Source organism: Leptonotus elevatus, chromosome 1, assembly GCF_054856555.1.
Source record: "Leptonotus elevatus isolate MCC_2025b chromosome 1, RoL_Lele_1.0, whole genome shotgun sequence".
Taxonomy (NCBI): domain Eukaryota; kingdom Metazoa; phylum Chordata; class Actinopteri; order Syngnathiformes; family Syngnathidae; genus Leptonotus; species Leptonotus elevatus.
In genome coordinates this window covers 8,926,369-8,946,456 of record NC_141239.1, presented here as the reverse complement: position 1 = coordinate 8,946,456, position 20,088 = coordinate 8,926,369, and the positions used below count along the sequence as shown (strand labels likewise).

General features: G+C 41.8%; 2 protein-coding genes across 3 annotated transcripts in view; both read right to left on the bottom strand.

Annotated features, from left to right (window-relative positions):
- Positions 1 to 9,178, bottom strand: part of LOC147180603 (band 4.1-like protein 3) — a 52,235-nt gene extending 43,057 nt beyond the window's left edge. The window contains exon 1 of the mRNA XM_086073056.1: positions 9,053 to 9,178. The gene's annotated coding sequence lies outside the window, so the exon portion shown is untranslated. The remainder of the gene's footprint in view (positions 1 to 9,052) is intronic.
- A 792-nt stretch (positions 9,179 to 9,970) lies between these two features.
- LOC147180602 (transmembrane protein 200C-like) lies at positions 9,971 to 19,824 on the bottom strand. 2 transcript variants are annotated; one of them, XM_086095271.1, is made up of 2 exons: positions 19,658 to 19,824; positions 9,971 to 13,303 (listed from the first exon to the last, which is right to left on the bottom strand). In XM_086095271.1, the coding sequence occupies exon 2, from the start codon at positions 13,268 to 13,270 to the stop codon at positions 11,912 to 11,914; it is 1,359 nt and encodes a 452-aa protein (XP_085951397.1). In that variant the 5' UTR covers positions 13,271 to 13,303; positions 19,658 to 19,824; the 3' UTR covers positions 9,971 to 11,911. The 2 variants fall into 2 exon arrangements, with proteins under 2 accessions (XP_085951397.1, XP_085951403.1); XM_086095277.1 differs by lacking the exon at positions 19,658 to 19,824 and adding an exon at positions 16,633 to 16,782.
- Positions 19,825 to 20,088: the final 264 nt, after the last annotated feature.

Here is a 20,088-nt window from a genome sequence, read left to right as displayed (position 1 = left end):
AAATAAAGTAAACAAATAAATAAATACAAATTTAGACAAAATACTACAAACATGTTAGCCAAAATACTATACATAAAATAAAAAATATATATTAAAAAAAAACATTAGGTGATAAATACCAAAATATAAGAAAAATACAAAATATTTACAGTTACATGAGTAATACAAAAACATTAGATGAGGGTACTAATTGCTTGAGAAAAATATTATTTGAAAACTTCCCAAATTTAAGAAAAAATAATAAGTTGAAAAATATCATGGCACATTTTTTTATGCATGTATGCATGTAAGTGAAGTGATTTTTTTTTATGTATGCATGTATGTATGTGACAATATTAAATAAAACAAACAAAAGTATTAAATGAAAAGCAAATTTCAAAAAATATAAGCATCTTGGAATTATTATTTTTTGTATTCACTTGTAGGTCGAACAATAATTGCACATTGTTCCTTTCTCATTACAGCCTTGCATATACTATAAATAATTGATTAATCAATGTTTAATCAGTAACAGATTGTGTGAAACTGTTGAAGCAAAATTGGCTGCACCCAGCAGAAGTCTTGTAGTTTGCTTCCTAAATGTCAACGGGTTCTTAATTCTTATGAAGAACACGTGTAAGCTAAACAACATTGCACAACGCTTATCTAAATACTTTACATAAATATTGCAAAGCACTCAGTGTTTCTGATGAGCTTCAAAGACACGCTCGTCAAGGACACACCCACTCAGGAAATCAAAGCAGTGTGACAGTTTACCAATGCAGAGTACACAAACGCACCGCCATCATTGTGCTGGTCGTCACACAAGTACACAAAGCAAGTTTTTTTTCCCCCTGGATGTTTTTGTGCCTTTTTGCCTTCTGCCTCCCAGAGGGAACCTGACCTAACTAGGTCAAACTTTGACTTTTATTTCATTTAATTGCCGACTTGCTGCGTGCCAGCACATACTCATGTCGGGCACATTAGTGCTCCAGTTTAGCGCGCAAATTCCGTGAACAGCGACAAAGTTGTGGCCCGGCGTGCTCTAAATAGGTGATTCTTAAGTAGCCGGCAAGCTAATTGTAGCACGCATCATAAAGCAAGAGCGTTAAAATCCGGAGGGAGTGAGGTCTGGCCCGCCTGCAGCCTGACAATAGAGGTAACAAAATATTCCTTTACTCCCACTAAGCAACAACTAAGTGTCATTTTTCTCGCTGACATTGTGCACAAGTACTTCAATGTCACTATGTCATCACTATGACGCAATGCCTCCATTTAACCATAAACAACTCTTAACTGGCTTTGGCTGGCAGCATCATGCGTTGGCTGACTGGCTCAAGGAAGAACGGGCTGTACACGAATCGTGGTGACTCGAACGGAGTAGCGAATTGGCTGTTAAAAATGAAAAAAAAAAAAATCCAGATTTGACTCGCATTGTCTGCGTTTGTTGATGGCCGTGCACACACATCCCATGTCTAGAGTAGCGCCTGCGTCGTGTGGAAACCACGCTACATTCGAGCACAACACAGAAGCGTTCACGTGTATATGGAGTATTTAGCCAGCCATCGAGCATTAAACTGTTGAGCAGTCAATGAAGACCAACTAGACAGTTTATCAACGCTTTTGTCTTCGTTACAGCGGCATATGAGCAGAGTTTTACCGCTTCATTCACCACAACCTGCCTGAACGTATCACACTTGGAGAGTTCAAGGCTATTGTAAAGCAACGTGAAACAAATGCTATTGGGCAATGTGACTCAATTGTGTGTCTTTGTTGCCCCTGTGGCCAGGTCACTCTTGGAAAAGCGATTTTTAATCCCAATGAGTTTTTTTTTTTTACCTGGTTAAATTAAGGAATGATTGAAAACCTTACAGGCTGGAGCGAACACAAGTAGGTTAGCTTAGCGCTAGCTAGCAGCAACTCCCCAAGTGGGTGGATTTACAATTTCCCGAAAGGATAAGCGGTTCAGAAAATGGATGAATGGATGGATAGAGGAACACCGTGGGTTCAGTTTTTCTACTGTATGGCGAGGGATCCTGGAGGTTAAAATAAGTTCTCTTAAACTAACGGTTGATTCTGCCTGACGGTTAGCGTGTCAGTATACTTCGATATTAGGCTTGGAAAAGCGCTTTGGACAGTAGGCTATATGGTGTGGATAAAGCACTATAAAAGTGCACTTCACTTACCAAATTTAAATTGGATTATTCTTTTTTTGGGGGGGATGACTAAAAATGACTATGACGTGTTTTTCAGCAAAACTACAATTAGTAACGCATTCAAATGGATCGGTGGTTAAATGCTAAACAAATATGCAAACACGGATTTCGGCTACAAGTGCAAGCATTAGTTGTTTATGACCACAATGTATCCCACCATCAGCCATCATCCAGTTGGGACCTTTGCAACATACAAGATATTTGGTTAAGCTCTGACCTTGTGGTTACGTTTTTGTTCTTTAAAACCCACTGAAGTGCAAACGTTTGTGACGCTAGCAAATAATGACTTCACGTTAGGGTTCGTTTGCAACGTTTTCAAAACGTTCTCTAAACCATTGTAATGGTTCTCCAAAAACATTATAAAACTCTGGGCGAAGGTCCAGCGAACGTTTGCAAACCTTGAACGAACCCTGATGGGAGCGCGCATTCGCTGCCTTCGCTAACACTCACAATCCTCAGTGGGATATGGGCTAAAGGTGGTGTATCACTGAGTGAATGTTGATTTATCATCAGGGTGCCTTAAAGGTTCGCAAATAGCTTTTATAGTTGCAAACAGTTTTTGTTGTCACCAAGAAATTTTGAAGATGGCGAAAAACAACATTCGCTACGTTCGCAAACACTCTCAAGCCTTCGCCACTCGTGAGATTCCACCTTTATGGTGATGCACTGAGGCATGCTCTGTCCACATACAATTATGAAAATCTTCACAATTTAGTCGCACATCTGTCTAGTATCTGAATTGGACAAAATCTTTAGGACTGAAGAACCATTGGAAATGGCAAAAATGCAATTAAAATGGTCACTTCAAGTGAAAATGGCAGACTTCCTGTGTCTTTTCATCTCGCTAAGAGAAACTGTCTTCAGGGTGTGTATTTTATGGCGCGTCAACGAACTTTGCTGATGACGAATGACAAAAACTCAAAATCTTCATAATCGCGTTTGGCCATTTCTCTACAATGGTTCAGATTTAGTAGCAATCACAAAAATCTCAGGGTTGAGTCTCTCCTCAAAGACCAAAATGCTACTAAAATATCGCTAAATGAAGCTGGATTTATGGGATGATTAATGGAGAGTCATCAAACATCTGTCCACACATTTAGGAAAAAGACAAGATCATCTTTGAAAGACTCTTCGAAATTGCCAAATGCCATCGAAATGGTCATTTCAAACCAAAAACGCGAGTCATCAAACTTCACGCACACGCAATGACGAAATTCTTGAAAATGCAAATGATAAGAGCACACTTGCAATAAAGTACATGTGTCAGCTGTGTTAATGTGCTCTGGACTTCTTAGAAGGGGAAGTGTGTACGTGTGCAGATCAATGCCTCGTCACACACGCTGGCTCAGCACGACGACACAGGACATGTGATGTGGTGGACTCTGCTTAGCTTATGTGGCTGCTTAAGTCTTCACTTTTTTTATGCTGCATACACACACTTCCCCGCTCCTGTTCCTGCGCTCCTGTTCAGCAGCCAACCTTGACCTACTTTAACCCCGAACCAGTCTTTTTTTACGGCAACATTTTTGTGCCGAACAACCGATCGCACCTCTATGTGTGCATCGCACTGAATAACCGGTTACATATCACTGTCCAAAATGTCACAGATGACCTACAACCAAATGCATCCGCTATGATAAAAACTTTGCACGATTGAAATCATCCATATCAAACATCCACTGGAACAAATCATCAACTTTGTGCCAAACGACAGATCACATCCCCCCGTCCACAACTACAGTATTTATATATTTATTTGTAACATCCAAGGTCATCTTCCTCCTTGCTTTGTTTCACACTGTAGCATGTAGTCAGAGTGCCATTGAGCTTGGAGGCTGCAGCTTGAACTCCAAACAAGTTGGCTCGCAGCCTGCTTGTTTGTATTCCGCCTCCAATTAGTCAAGGCTACCGCCCCCTGCTGTCCGACTCCATTCAGCAGCTCGGTCCGCGAGCACACAAATGGCAACATTAAAAGCTGATTTGGATGCGACTAACTGGGCCAAAGGTCCTGCAGCATCACCCTGTTTTGGGGAACAACATTGTGAACACACAGTGAGCACGAGCACGAGGAAAGCGTGTCTTATCACAAGCAGCAACCTTTGGAAAGTGACACTGTAATGATTGTCAATGTCAAGGAAGCACTTTTGTAGGAGAGGGTGGTGCTGAAAAACCCTTGCAGTCCTTGGAATGACTTGACCATCATCCAAGGTTACAGTTGTGTGGGAGACAAGCCACCAAGAAGCACACATAAATATGAATGATATTGGAGGAAAAAGTTATCACATCAAAATATCTTGACCAATGACAGCTTTGCACCAATTGCACCAATTAATCGTATCGCTATTGAAATCGCCACCACAAAACCAATCACACTCCCAACATTGCCAACGTCGCTCCAGAGTTCAGACAACCGATCACATCCCGACATGGACAACTTTGTACCAAATAACTAATTGTACCCCATTTCAACCTTCTTTGAACAATCCGTCGCACCTCATAACTCTTTTTAAAGAAACATCCAAATAATCATTCTTACTGTAATTTTTTTTTTTAAATTAGCATCAAAGACAATTCAAACTTCAATTAAACTAAATTTCACATAAATATCAAAGACAATTTAGAGCACTGTTTTTGTGAACATAAAAGATGGGTTTGAATCTTTAAAAAGCACAACACGTGTTTGTGATTATCAAAGACACTTTTTGAGTATTACATGATGGACCTAGCATACTTTGTCAACATCAAAAACAACATTGTCTTCAAGCATAGTTTATGCAGACAATTATGAACCTTCGAAGACCTTAACCTTCAGCAACATGTAACTTAACATACTTTTTTTTGTGGTAAAATAATAATAATAATAATAATTAGAGAACCTAGCATAGTTTTTCATAAACATCCAAAATAATTACAAGTTTCACAATGACCAAAGACGTTTTTTTGTAAACATTAAAGATATTTTAGTCTTCAGCGAACCCAACTAGTTTTTCATAAACATTCAGAGACACTAGTCTTCATTGAAAAAGCCCCACATTTTTGACATACATCAAAGAAAAGTTTGAGTCTTCAAGACGCGTGTTTTCGTGAGATAACCCAATCCAAGGCTAATCCTCATTTCCGCTATAAATACACTACTCGCATTGTCAAGGTCCGTAAGTGGCCAACCCTTAAATATCGGCGCAAAGTGATCAGACCTACGCAGGTGGTGAGATAACACCTCTCACAAACGGCTTATCTCACCACTAGGCAGGATTGAGTCATAAGCGTTATCTCCCACGGGCCCCGAAGGCATCGCGCACATATGATTGACTTTGGTCTGCTTCCTATTCTCATTTCCAAAACGGCAAGCCAGTGATAAGGTCAGGATGACAAACTGTCGATCACGTCATTAAAGCTATTTCTAATATTTTGACTTAATGACTTACTATTTCGCCAGTTAATTTACCCTATACATTAATTTTTTACTTATATTGCTTAGGGCAACAGGAAATAGTTCTAAAACCTTTTTTCAACAACTTTAACTTTGGTTAACCTTTTTATTTGATCTCTTTTTCCATAGATTTCCATCATTTTTATGTATCTATCTAAAAATGTATTTTCACATATGTAGGGATTTGCGCCTTCATTTGTTTTGAAGTATCCATTCAATATCCTCCATTTTGTGTGGTGCATTGCTCCTCCTCCTTTTCCTTCTTCTCCAGCACAATAGCAGACTTATTGATTGTGACCTGACGTGACAGCGGTATTGATCGGCATTCCTCGCGGTGAGAGATAGGCCGATCGTCTTCAATACTAACAACATCGTGGCAAAGTAAAAGTTTGTAAACACCCGGCGGTAGAAACGCTACAAAATGCCGCAGTGCAGGCCTAAAAGGGAACCTGGGAATTCCCTGCTCTCAATCCCCATAATTACAAGCTTCCTTGTGTCCCAGTGGGCTCCTTGGGAGGGGGACAACAACTTAAATCCACTTTCTTTGTTTTATTTCTTACTTGTTCAAACGTGAACTGTGCTCAATTTATTTTTACACCTGTATGAGAGTTTGAAAACTTAACCCTGATGTGAAATCCTAACCTAGGCTTGAAACCCTCATTTAAAAACCCAACTTGAACCCCTAACTCTCACTTGAAACCCGAGCCCAAGGCTTGAAACCCTAATTTAAAAAAATGTGAACCCCTAATCCTGATTTGAAATCCTAAACTCGTTTTAAAATCCTAATCTGAAATCCTTAAATGAAACCCTAACACTGACTTGGAACCTCAATTTCAACCTCGAACCCTGATTTGAAACCCCACAGGAGGGATGGGCAACTGGCAGCCCGTGCCCACACTCAAAGTGGCCTTCGATTTCTTTTTGAAAATAAAAATGTTTACCCTAGTGGAGCAGTTTTAAGTTGTAATAACAGTGTTCACTAATAGATGGCAACCCTGATTCAAAACCACTTTGATACCCTAACCCTAGATTCAGACACTGGTCCTTGATTGAAACCCCAGTTGAAACTCTAATATTGCTTGAAACCCTCATTTAAAATGCTAACCCACTTGAAACCCTACTTTTTGAAACCTAAACCTTGTTTGAATGTCTAATCCTGACTTGAAACCTTATTTTGAAACCATATTCCTTGTTTAAAACCATAACTGTGGCTTAAAACTCTTAATTTGAAATCCTAACAGATTAGAAACCCTACTTTTTCAAACCCTAAACATGCTTTGAAACCATTGACCACTGACTTGAAACACTAATGTGAAATCCAAGTCATTCCTTGAAACCCTACTTTGAAATCCTAACACTTGCTTGAAACTCTAACTCTGGCTTGAAATCTGAATTTGAAACCTTAACCCTGGCTTGAAAACCTCATTTGAAAACCCAACCATCAATTTAAACCCTAACAAGAAACCCTACATTGAAACCCTAAACCTTCTTTGAAGCTGGAACCCAGGCTTAAAATCTTAATTTGAAACCTGAACCCTGGCTTGAAACCCCAATTTGAAATTCTTAACCTAAATTCTAACCCCATCCTTTGCTTGAAACCCTAATTTGAATCACTAACCCTGACTTGAAACCCTTCTTTGAAATTCTTCTTTGAAACCGTAACCCTGGCTTTAAATCATAATTTGAAACCTTAACCATCTTGAAACCCTAATCCTCAATTCAAACCATTACCATTGCTTGAAATCCTAATTTTAAACGCTAACACTGACTTGACACTATTTTAAACCCCAAACTCTGTTTGAAACCACAAACCTGACTTGAAACCCCAATTTTAAACCCTAACCCTGATTTGAAAGTTGAAACCCCAACTCTGAATTCTTAAACTCCTCCCAAATGATATTTTGCAAGCCAATCACTGTGAGATAAATCAAATGATCCATTATGGAACCCTTGCAAGAGGAACAAGCTTGACAAAGCACAAGTACTCCGGGCGCCACTTTATTAACTCTCACGGACTTTGCCCCACTTTTATCTCTCTGGCCCTGTACATTCACCTTCATCATTCACATCCACTCATAAAGCAGCAGAAGGTCCACGTGTCCGCGGACACATGAGCCAGCAATAAAAAGAATATGTTGTCAGTCAGTAACGTTTGCACTTGATTCATTCACTGTTTCTATGGAAGTGAGCTAAAATGCACACGCTGAGCAAACATCCCATTTCCGCAGGAAACATCTGATCAAAGTGTGTGTGTGTGTGTGTGTGCGTGCATGTGTGCGTGTCCCTGCTCAACACTCACTACAGTCACTGTAGTATTAAAAAAAAAAAAAAAAAAAACATTAGACACTGCAAAGGACAATGAAGCCATTGGTTGTTTCTGCAACAAATGCTCATGATGAATATGACCTGTTGCATGTTTCATTGTCATTTAAAAAAAAAAGATTATAGAAAGTTTTATATTCTAGCTCTCTATTTTATATTTAGTTTGTAAAAAACAAAGAAAAAAACAACTTGATTTAAAAACTTTTGAAATGGGTCAATGACCCCCTATATGTTTTATCCTCAAAATAGTTTTGTTCCTTTAATTTTTTTAATTAGTTAAAAACAAAAGTTAAAAAAATAGTTAAAAGGAGAAGTCGTATCCATTTTTTTTTACATTTGAAAGAAATAAAAATCCCTGCCTTTTATCTTTTTTTCAGGCCGACCAATGGAACACTATGCATATTTCTTCTGCAAAAATTTGTGTTTTGTATATTTAAAAAGAAAATGTTAATGATTTTTTTACATTCAAAAGTTGATTCATTTTGAATAAATAAAAATTATTGTTGCACATTTCTAAATAAAAACAACTTATATAAGTAATGGTAAAAAGTTTTGTTTAAAAAATATATATTTATATACATTAATTTATATACATATACACTGCATATGTGTGTGTGTGTTTTTTTATTTTAAAGTAATTTAATTACACTTCCTGTAATGTTGTATGCATTTTTACAATTGTGGCCTTATCAAATTGTATATGGTTTACAAGGCCGCATGTTACCTCCTTGTGCTGGAACCCAACGCTAGACATTTCGGACATTTTCAGTTTCTTTATATATATTTATATCCACTTGTTGACAGTTGGCGTGACACGTGCCTATACACTTGAGTCTATTTTGCTCCTGTGAATGAATGAGGACTCACCATTTCACATTCCAGGAGGGCAGGAAGGGTGGGCCAGCGAGAGGGGGGGAGTGTGTGTCGTCGGTCACATTATGCAGGAAAAAGCCCAGCAACAGAAGCACATTAAAAATAAAATCAGAATCACATTGGGTATTCATGCTCCCAGTAGGGGAGGTATAAAAACAGCCTAAAATAACACCCCTGCTATTTATGTGCACAATCCCTTAATAAACAGACAATTCCAAGATATATTTTGTACCTGACTCTTCCCAAAACGCTCCCAGGCTGTGTTGGAGACTCCTGGCAGAAGAAAGGAGCAGGCACCTGTAAAGTCAGCTGCATTCACTTTACAGCCAGAAGGAACCAAGCCGGCCTTAACCCCGCCCCCTTCCTAATCTCGACCCCCCCCCCCCCGCCCCCGCACGGCTCCAAAACAGGCACTGCGCCCCCACCTATCAAAACCTCTCACAATGCTACTGCCATCTAGAGGCGACTTGAAGAAGGAGGCAAAAAAAAAAAAGTAAGCAGCTGTAACTTTTGTCAGGCTTCAAATAACATAGAAATGGGAAATTACACCCCTTTCTGGTTCTACGTTATATCACAATTTATATCCAATTCACCTCGTATCTATCTATCTATCTATCTATCTATCTATCTATCTATCTATCTATCTATCTATCTATCTATCTATCTATCTATCTATCTATCTATCTATCTATCTATCTATCTATCTATCTATCTATCTATCTATCTATCTATCTATCTATCTGTAACTACTTAAATAGTGACTACATTAAAATGCATTGTACATAGGATTTAATTTTTTATTTTTTTTTCCCTAAATAATTGTTGAAAAACAAACATCTTAAAAACCGCAAACCTCCAGGTGGGCTCGTCAGTCATGATTAAATGACACCTTCCCATTTGCCTAAAATGACACAGTAGCGTGGAGCCACTTGATAAGAAGCAGACTAATCATCCCACTTGTCCTGTGAAACAGTAAAACAAAATTTTAGGGGAAGTGTGTGTGTGTGTGTGTGTGTGGGGGGGGGGGGGGGGTTCCAATGTTGACATTTGGCTAACTATCATGTTTCGCTAACAGCTAACTCATGCCACTGTTTGTGGCCACCTATTTGTGTAACTGATAAATAAAAACAAAAAATTGAGACTCTCAAACTTGTTTTGTTATCATTTAATGATTTTCCATGATGCAAGTGAAACTATTTGGCGCAAACAATCTACTTCGCATTCGCTTGTGCACAAAAGGACGCCTAAAGTGTTGGGGGAAGCGGGGCCAAAGAGTGGGGGTGGGGTTTTTCGGGGTTGTAGTTCAAAAGTTAGTCCACCGTGTAGTGAAGTGTGCAGGGAAGACGTCGCCCCCTCATGGAGGTCCACGCCGGCTCCCAAATCAAACGTCTACCTGAGTTTCATCTTGACAAGTGTAGACTTTAAAAGTTTGATGCTACAGGTGCTTCAGTTTTCCAGTCACGTCTGCGCTTTTTACAGCTACAGCTTTTCTCCACTTCAACTTTTATGCCAAAAGAAAAGCTAGAATCCAAGTCTGCTTTTTGTTTACAAGTCCGTTCAACAATCTTTAGTATTGCTCTTGCTACATTGAAAAAATAGAAAACTCACATCTGAACGGTTGGGTTGTGGCGTGTGCGGAAAAGGAGGCTCCTTGCCCTTTGCGTCTTCAGGATGAGATCGAGTAAAGACAAAGCCCCTTTCACACTGGCTATCTATGCAGGCATTTTCTCGCTGTCCTGCGTGAAGGTACAGATGTGGGACGTCTACCTGCGAATTTGCTCGCTTCAGACAAGATCTCAGGGATTATTGGAAAACTGGGACCACCCTTTGTGTCAAAAGCCCCTTGCACACTGCCCATCTTAGCTGTTTTCTCAGCTCACTTTCCTTTGTGTATGTTAGCGAGAAAATCTGCGGCGTGAGGTAGAGCCACAAATTTGACGGCTTTTGATGTATTATCAGAGGCGGAATGTTGGGTACCGATACGAAATGTAGGTATGTTAATGTCAAACTGCAAATTAGTTGGATTCTAAGCTAGTATCGGGGGCCTAATGCCGCCCTAAGGGTCCACAAAATAATTTTTGTGTGAAAGGGATGTCAAACTTAAACATTTCTTCACAATAATATGTTATATGTGACCTCACTGGTTTAAACATGACATTCTGATTAATATTACGTTTGTGTTATGCAGCAAAATCCAGCCGTTTTTATCCATCTCAGGGGGCGGCCATTTTGCCACTTGCTGTCGACTGAAGATGACATCATGGTTGCTCAGGGCTCAGGCAACGACCAATCACAGCTCACCTGTTTTCTGAAGCTGAGCTGTGATTGGTTGTTACCAGAGACCTGATCAGCTGAGATGCCATTTTCACTTGACAGTATGAGGCAAAATGGCTGCTATCTGATACTGCTGGATTTTGCTGCTTAACTCATATTCCACTAACACAATATTAACCAGAATACCAGATTTAGACTATTGTGGGCCATAAAAAATATTATTGTCAAGAATTTTTTTTGTGTTGACCTCTCCAGCTTTATTACAAATTCACTATTGTACTGTACTTTTGCATTCTTTGCCCTTTCTGCCACGTCTATCGCTGCTACTTCCTGGCGTGTCAAACTCGACCAAAGTCACTGAGTTTGGCGTAGCCCTGGCTGTGTGAAAGGGGCTTCTCAAGGGTTTTCTAAGGGCTTAAGATTTGTGGTATCAAAGGTGGAATGACAGCTATGCAAAAAGGAATAACAGACAACTGAAACGGCTCCTTTGCATTCCAAGCCCCTTTCACGCAGTCGATCTAAGCCTTTTGTAGGTGGGTTGAGGTCAACCTGTGAATTTGTCGGATCGACAGTTGGACAGTTTGAAAGAGGCTTATGACAGTTTTTAAGGGCTTAGAATTTTTTTGTATCAGAGATGAAACGTCACATGTGTGTAAGGATCAATACCCGAGACCCACTGGATTTGCTCCTTTTGTGTCGAATGCATTTCTGAATGTGTGAGCTGTGGGTACGGCAATATCCCGCTGTCTGAAAGCCAAATGCTGTTTTATTGGTTGACAGTGTGAAAGGGGCTTCTAAAAGTTCCTCAGGATTTCCTTTAGGATTCCGCAGAAGTGCTGGGTGTCACCTGTCCCTCGTCTCCCTGAGCGTCCTCCTGCACGGCCGGTGCCGTGTCCGTCGCTGCTACTTCCTGCTCGCCCCCCCCTAAAGAAGTGTCCGGCGTGTCGAAGGACTCGCCCCCGAGGTCGCTGAGTTTGATGTAGCCCTTACTGTTGGAGCGCTCCAGGCGGGGGCAGCTGAAGCGCCTGCCCCGTTCGCCCTGGTGGCACACGGTCACCGACAGGCTGCAGCGGCGCGCTGACCTCGGCGGGTCCGAGAGCGCGTTGAGGGACAGGCGCGAGCCCATCGCCCTGACGACCGGGGATGGCGGGAACAACTTGGGCGGCTCAGCGGTGGGGACGTCCTCGGGCGGGGGACTCGTCTTTTCTTCCTGCGCTTCCTCGTGGTCGTTCTCCGCCTCGATGACCACGTCTTCCTCCGCCTCGCAGTTGTTGAGCTTGATGACCGGGAGTGTGAAGGCGTTTACCGAGGAGGTGACAATGGAGGTGGGGTCCCACTGGCGGGGCTGGGGGGCCTTCTCGCCGCCGTTGTTGTAGTCCTTGTAGATGCTGTACACTGTGTCCGTGAAGGTCTGGACGTCTTTGGACCAGCTCCGCGACGGACGGCGGAACACCTCATCACTACCCAACGCGGCAGACGAGGGCCAGGAACTGCGGCCCGCCGGGTGACTCCCCGATGGACCCTCTGCGCTCTTGGACTGGGTGTAGTTTACCAAACCGTTGAGAGGTGAGTACTCCTTGGAGCGGACGCTGTGCAAGTCTATAACCGTGGAGTAGATGTCCCTCAGGTTGATAATTTTGGTTTTCTTGTCGCGGTTCTCGTGAAGGACGGCGTTGGCGCAGATGAAGAGGAAAATCCCGATGCCCATCACCAGAGGTCCGAAGACTTTGAGATTGTCGGAGTACAGGTAGTTGTCCAGGAAGTCGCACAGGAAGCCGCAGTTGGCCGGGGTCGGAATCAAATCGCTGCCGTTGGAGTGGCTCTGGTTCAGGAGGTTGAAGGGATCTCGGCCCACGTTGGCGGACGCATTGGGGATTTGGGAGTAACTCATCGCCCCGTGGTGTACCCCCGTCCGGCGGCGCTCCTGGTATTGCTGCTGACTGTGGCTGGGCCAGTACCCGAGCACCGCCATGGAGATGCCCACCATGAGGACCACCAGCCCGACGCCCGCTACCATGCCAGCGGGCGAGCACAGGTTGAGCTTGCCCTTCACCACCACCACGTCATTCTTCTTCTTCTTCTTGGATTTCCGCTTCTTCTTGTTCTCGGCGCGGTTCTTGGAGCGCAGGGAGTCCTGGCGCCGGTTCATGCGCAGCAGGCCGCCCGTGGCGATCATGGCGGTGCTCGGGGAGCGGGCTTGTCACTCAACCTGGAGGGGCGGAGCAAGAGGCAGAAGATGAGGGTCCGCGCCGAGCAGATGGCAGACGCTTGCTGTAAACCAGAGATTATGCGCGTAATCCTGATTTATCACAGCGGATGGATGGATTAGCAACTGGGGTTCCACCACCAGATGTTCAGAGGGAACCACTGCTATTGTGACAAAGAGATTTACAATTTGTATTTTATATTTAATACAGAGGGCTGCTTCCTTTTTTTATATATTAAATTGCAATCTGTTCCCACGCACTGCATTGAAATGTGATTTAAAAAATATATATTTAAAAAATTAATTTTTTAAAAATATATTGTTAGTGACTTTTGATTAAATAATACAGAGTAGTGCATAAATTGTGATCATGGTTTGCCTATTCAGCCCCTGGTTTGGCATTTAAACAACTGACTGGTCATCATTTGCATAATTATGCAAATTTCGTCATCGGCTGACAAAGCATTTACTACGAAGCGCCATTTGTAAATTGATTACATATGAACCAATCTTGATTCTTACAGCTGTTCTTTTTTTCTTTATTTTTACCTTCCAATGTGTCAGTGATGACTCAATCCACTAGAAAGTGATTTATTTAATTTGTTTTCATTGCAGTTCTGGGAATTGATGCGAGTAGTCTGGTATTGACGTATTGATTCCGTATCGATCTACACGGCACTATTGAGAAATGCACATCAGACAGTACATTGTAGTAATGCCGGGTCACCTCACCTTTAGCAAAAAGTAGTATATCTGATGTATACTTCATAAAGTATACTCGAGTGTAACTATAAGTACATAAAGTGTACTCTAAACTATATTCTGAACTACTTGTACTGTAGCAGAAATATATCAATTTAATACTTGTTGTTCATACTAAATTGGAACAAATTACGTTTTTAAAAGTATACTATAAGCATACTTAGTCAATATACTTCTTGCATTCCAGTTGTATACTTTTAGTCCACATCTTAGTTTACAGGTTACAGTGTATAAAGTTAAAAGTACCACCAATTGTCACACATGCCTAAGTGGGATGAAATTTGTTCTCTGCATTTAAGCAATCCCCCTGAGGGAGCGGTGAGCAGCAGCAATGCCACGTTTGGAAATCCCGTATATATATAAAAAAAAAAAAAAGGTCTTTGGTATGACCTGGCCAGGATTCGAACCCATGACCTCCCAGTCTCAGGGCGGGCCCTCTACCAATGGTCACTGAGCTGGTCAAGTACTGTACTTCTAGTCAACACTTTAGTATACAGGTTTATACTTGAGACACGGAAATATAATTTATGCTTTCACATAATTTTAAGTCTTAGTTATTAATGTACTTAGTGTTAGATTTTTCTGTATACAGAAGTAACCATTATACTTTAAGCTTAACATTAAGCACTTTTCTGTATACTTTTCAGTACAAGATAAGGCAAGTATATTTAAGTATAAGTACATATACTTGTCAACTGCCTCTGTTGTTGGAAAAAATGCCTTTATTGTTCACTATGAATTTTCCCTGGCAACAAGGGACTTTTTATTTATTTATAAATCTCATCGACTAGTGGTTTTTAAAGGGGAAGTCAACCCGAAACATTTATTTACAAAAACATATTTTATGAAACCCACTAGTATAAACACAGCCAGATTGAGTACATAAAATAAATTGGAGCATAGCAATAGGAGACACCAGAATTGTCTGTACCGATACCGTAAAACAGAGGGTGGTATTGCGATACTGATACGATATTGATACTTAAAAACATGTAAGTTGAAGATTACACAGCGCTCCCATTCCTCATGATTATCTTTGTCATTATTAGGGTTGTTAGAAAAAATCGATTCGACAATATATCGCAATATTACAGCGCGTAATTCTCGAATCGATTCAATATGCGGCCGAATCAATTTTTAAACATACATTTTTTATGGAAATATTCAACAAAACGTCTTACTTAGGGTTAGGATTCACACATTAAGCATGGAAGAATGTTATATTGATAGAACATTAAGCCTTAATATTTTGTTTCAGTACTGTTCAAACATGAACATGAACATGTTTGTTAAAAGCAGTGGCTCAGTTATAAGCCTGAATTTTCAGATAAATAGATACATTTTCATACAAATCTTACAGTGTCCATGTACAAGTTTACTGATTAGTGTTTTCTAAATTTGAGTAAATAAATAAATCGCAAATAATCAATTTATAGATTTGCATCGGGATTAATCGATATCGAATCGAATCGTGACCTATGAATCGTGATACGAATCGAATCGCCAGGTACTAGGCAATTACCACCCCTAGTCATTATATAGTCCGATATTTGGAATCCTGGTATATTGATTCAGTATTGCTTCGACCAACACTACTGGAAGAAGGACAGACATTTGGCTCTTTTTTCCCACAACCATTGACACAAAGTCAACAAGTATGTGCTCAGGGAGGATTTTAAAAGCGTACATCTTGCAAAAATAGAGCCGCAACCGATTATTTTTAGCTCCAGTGGGCGAGTCGCTCCAGTCCGGTTTGACCTACAGGCGGAAAAACGCACCACTTCAGCTATATTAGTCATCAAAAAGCCAATCTGATGCTACTGGATCTCCACGGCGCAAAGCGGGAACAAGGAGTGCTGGCTGCCTGGTTGCTGCTCATCGTCTATCTGTATGTTTATCTACGACATCGCCGAGCTGAGCCTCTGCGGCGGCGGGAGGATGTGATGTGTCCAGACAGGAGGCCAGCGGGAGTTTTGAGGCCACCTACGCCCTCCCACCCACAGTCCTTCCTGCTCTCTGAGCGAATCAATCTCAGCACCAACGTGCTTTGACGTGACAGCCATACACACGCGAGTGGACACTTCATTAGGTACAGTGCGCTCACAAGAGGCTTCGCAACATCCTGACATCCTCAGCAGGCACAACTGCACATGCTCAGAAATAAAATGTTGAGCCACTCTATTGTTAAATCGTTCACTGCCATTGACGGCTTTTGACGTCATAAGATCTATTTTTGCTGGGCCGGCAGAGAATGAGTTAAATAGCAACGATAAATGATTTGGATTTCCATAGTAGGAAGTCTTAACAGCGGTTTAATTTTGTCCAATATTGGATTAAATGGTGAAAAAAAAATTCCTCCATATACTGTAAATACTTACAGAATATGTACATATAATTTCTTAGTTTTTTTTTTTTTTTAATAACTTGGCAAATGAATAAATTGCAACAGTGAGTTGTTGTGTGTGGAATTTTCAGGGGGAAAAAATGAATACTTTTCACATGCACTGACTATAAATTAAGCCATAATGATGCATTTTATTGTCAACTGTAGTAGCCTAGTAGTGCATCACATGAACATCCATCTTCTTAACCGCTTATTCCTTGCAAGGGTCACAGGGGTACTGGAGCCTATCCCAGCTCTCTTCGGGCAGTAGGCGGGGCACACCCTGAACTGGTTGCCAGCCAATCGCAGGGCACACAGAGACGAATAGCCATTCACACCTAGGGACAAATTAGAGTGTTCAATTAACCTGCCTTGCATGTCTTTGGAATATGGGAGGAAACCGCAGTACCCGGAGAAAACCCACGCAGGCACGGGGAGAACATACAAACTCCACCCAGGAAGGCCGAAGCCCGGACTTGATCTTACGCCCTCAGCACCGGGAGGCGGACGTGCTAACCAGTCATCCACTGCGCCGCCTCACATGAACATATTCAAATGTATTCATATCTTGAGGCTTTTTACATATGGAGCGGGTCGACAAGCACGCTCCTCAGACAGACTGAACCCCGCATAAGCGAGAACTGTGGACGCAAGGGAGAAACACTCCCGCTAAGGAAGTTAGCCACCAAAAGACCTGGAATTCACTTTGTGGCAGCCATTTGCCTTGAACCGATTGGGTTAAGAGAGAGAGAGGATAGAGTCTTAAAAAATCTGTCAACATGCTCGAATATGGATAAGCATAATAATAATAAAATAATAATAATAATAAGTCCTCATTTTCATTCCAGATGCAAATATGTCGCAATGTGTGGCATACATCTGCGTAGAGGCGTGTTAGACCATGTATTGATACTCTGATCAAATTCATGAAGGAGCATATTCTCCCAAGCGCTTAATGGGATGCTTGATTCATTTACCCATTTTCAGCAGTAAAAAGTTCATATTTTGTCTAAGATTCATTTGATAACTTTATTATATTTCATGTACAATTCAACCTTTAAAAATACATTTTGCCACGTCCTGTCAACTTACGATGACATCACGTGTGAACAGGTAACGACCAATCATGGCTCTCCTCTTTTTTGGGTTTAGTCATGTGACATTAGCAAACCAAACTATGATTAAGTCAACAGGAAGTGGCAAAATTTGTTTTTAAAATTATTAATTGCACATTAAAAATAATGAAGTTTTTCACATCAATTCGACAAACTATTATCTTCTTACTACTGAAAACGGCAAAATAAGTCAAGTATCCCTTTAAGTCAGAAATATCACGCTGCTTCACACTTTTTTTCGCTGCACAGATTCTGCCCATCGACATAATTGTGTCAATTCCAGGCTAGACTACCTGCGCCACTATTTAGACATGGTCCGAGCAGCTGTAACCTTTACACTGACTTTTTGACACCAAAATGCCATTCTGCGAGTGTTCAAGGTCTCGCTACGCCAGAAAGCTCAGCACGGCTCAGTCTTGCAAAAATCAGGAAATGCAATTTTTGGACCTCATCACAGTACAGAACGCGCCCTTAATAAAGTACTAAATGATATAAGATCAAGGCCGTACTGGCACAAAAAAAAATCAGCCTAGGTGTTTTGACCAGCTGATGTTTACTGATGATGTTTCAGTTTGCTATTAATATTTGAAATGGATAATGGAGTGGTCCTTCTAAATCAGTGGCATCAAAGTCCGGTCCTCGAGGGCCTGCATGTTTTAGAGGTGCCCCACGTTCAACACAGCTGATTCATATTTAAGATCATCGGCAACCTCTGCAGGAGCCTGATAATAATCCTGATCATTGAATCAGGTTTGTTGGAGTAGAGAAACCTCGAAAACATGCAGGACTCAGGCCCAGACTCTGACACGTGTGTTCTAAATTGTGGGCCAGTCTGTTGTGGTAAAATGTTGGAAAATAATATTTAAAAAGCACTGCATCGGCCTCAAGAGGCCGGCCCACCAGGCATCTGCCTTGAACGCCACATGACCAGTCCAGCCCTGTCTGAGATTAACACTGATGCAAGAAAGGTGTCGGTGCTGGTTTTATTGGATCTCAGTGCAGCATTTGATAGAGTTAATCACAATCTACTGTTAACCAGGTTGGAAAGTTGGTTAGGATTAAATGCAACCGTCCTAAAATGGTGCAAGTCCAACTCAGGAGAAAGGAGTTATTTTGTGACGATTGTAAGTTTCGGTCTGATCAAATGACCATGTGGGGTCCCTCAAGGGTCAACCCTTGGACCCCCGCTGTTCAGTCTGTATATGTTACCCTCGGATAATTGAATGCTTCAGAACGTTTGCTAATTGAACTGCTCCATTTCCATGACGTGTCAATCAAAATCGAATTTGTAAAGGCAATTTATTCACATTCGATCTCATTAGATTGTGCAGGCGTACCTAATGAAGTGTCTCATCCTCACGTGTAGGGCTGTAATTATGAGATATCATTTTTATTCGGCGATTACACCAAAGTAATTAATCTGGGGACGGGCAAGCTCTTTCTAGGTTCCACAAATATATATTCATGCACTCTATTAATTTTTTTGCATATAGGCAAAAAGTATGTGGGTTTAGGGGAGGGGTTAATAGAAGGGGCATCGCGAGTGGGTGTGGACCATTTTGTGTGTCTGCAAAGCTGTTCGGTTTGGTTCGGGTCTATATGTTGGAAGATGATGAAGACGAGGAGGAGGAAGGGGAGGTGGGGGGCGGGGGGTGTGTCGTTTGGGGGGGGGGGTGCTTTATTTTAGCGCAATGTTGCACGAGTAATGTTCTGTTGACATGACAGCGCATCTGTTTCCCCTCTGTATGTGTGCGTGTGTGTTGTATATCTGTGTGAGTGCGCACGCGCGTGTGTGTGCGTGTAGCTGAAAATGTCCAGAACCGACACACGAGGCTCCAAACGCGGCCGAATTTGGGCTCACAGGACGCGGCCCAAAAAAAAAGAAAAGAAAACTATGCACGCGCACACGCGAAACAATAAATGCACGCAAGAGACATTAAAACCAAAAAGTTCGGTTGCATCGCTCGGAACCGCGGTGCGTTTTATGGTCTTCCATAAATACCGCGCAGACACTTCAATCCAACAGGGTGTTCTTTTGAAATAAGATTTTTTTGTTTGTTGTTGCCGTTAATAGAGATGCATACGAATCAGGCTTACCTGCTTAGAAAAAGGGGGCATCCTCAAAAGGAGGCATCGTCGTCGATGTGCACCACTTTGGTGGCAGAGCTGCAAGGGAGGGAGAGAAAGGGAAGGGGAAAGGAGGGAGGGAGAGGGAGAGGGAGAGAGAGAGAGAGAGAGAGAGAGAGAGAGAGAGAGAGAGAGAGGGAGAGGGAGAGAGAGAGAGAGAGAGAGAGAGAGAGAGAGAGAGAGAGAGAGAGAGAGGAGAGAGCGAGAGAGAGGGAGAGGGAGAGAGAGAGAGAGAGAGGGAGGGAGAGAGAGAGAGAGAGAGAGAGAGAGAGAGAGAGAGAGAGAGAGAGAGAGAGGGAGAGGGAGAGAGAGAGAGAGAGAGGGAGGGAGAGAGAGAGAGAGAGAGGGAGGGAGAGAGAGAGAGAGAGAGAGAGAGAGAGAGAGAGAGAGAGAGAGAGAGA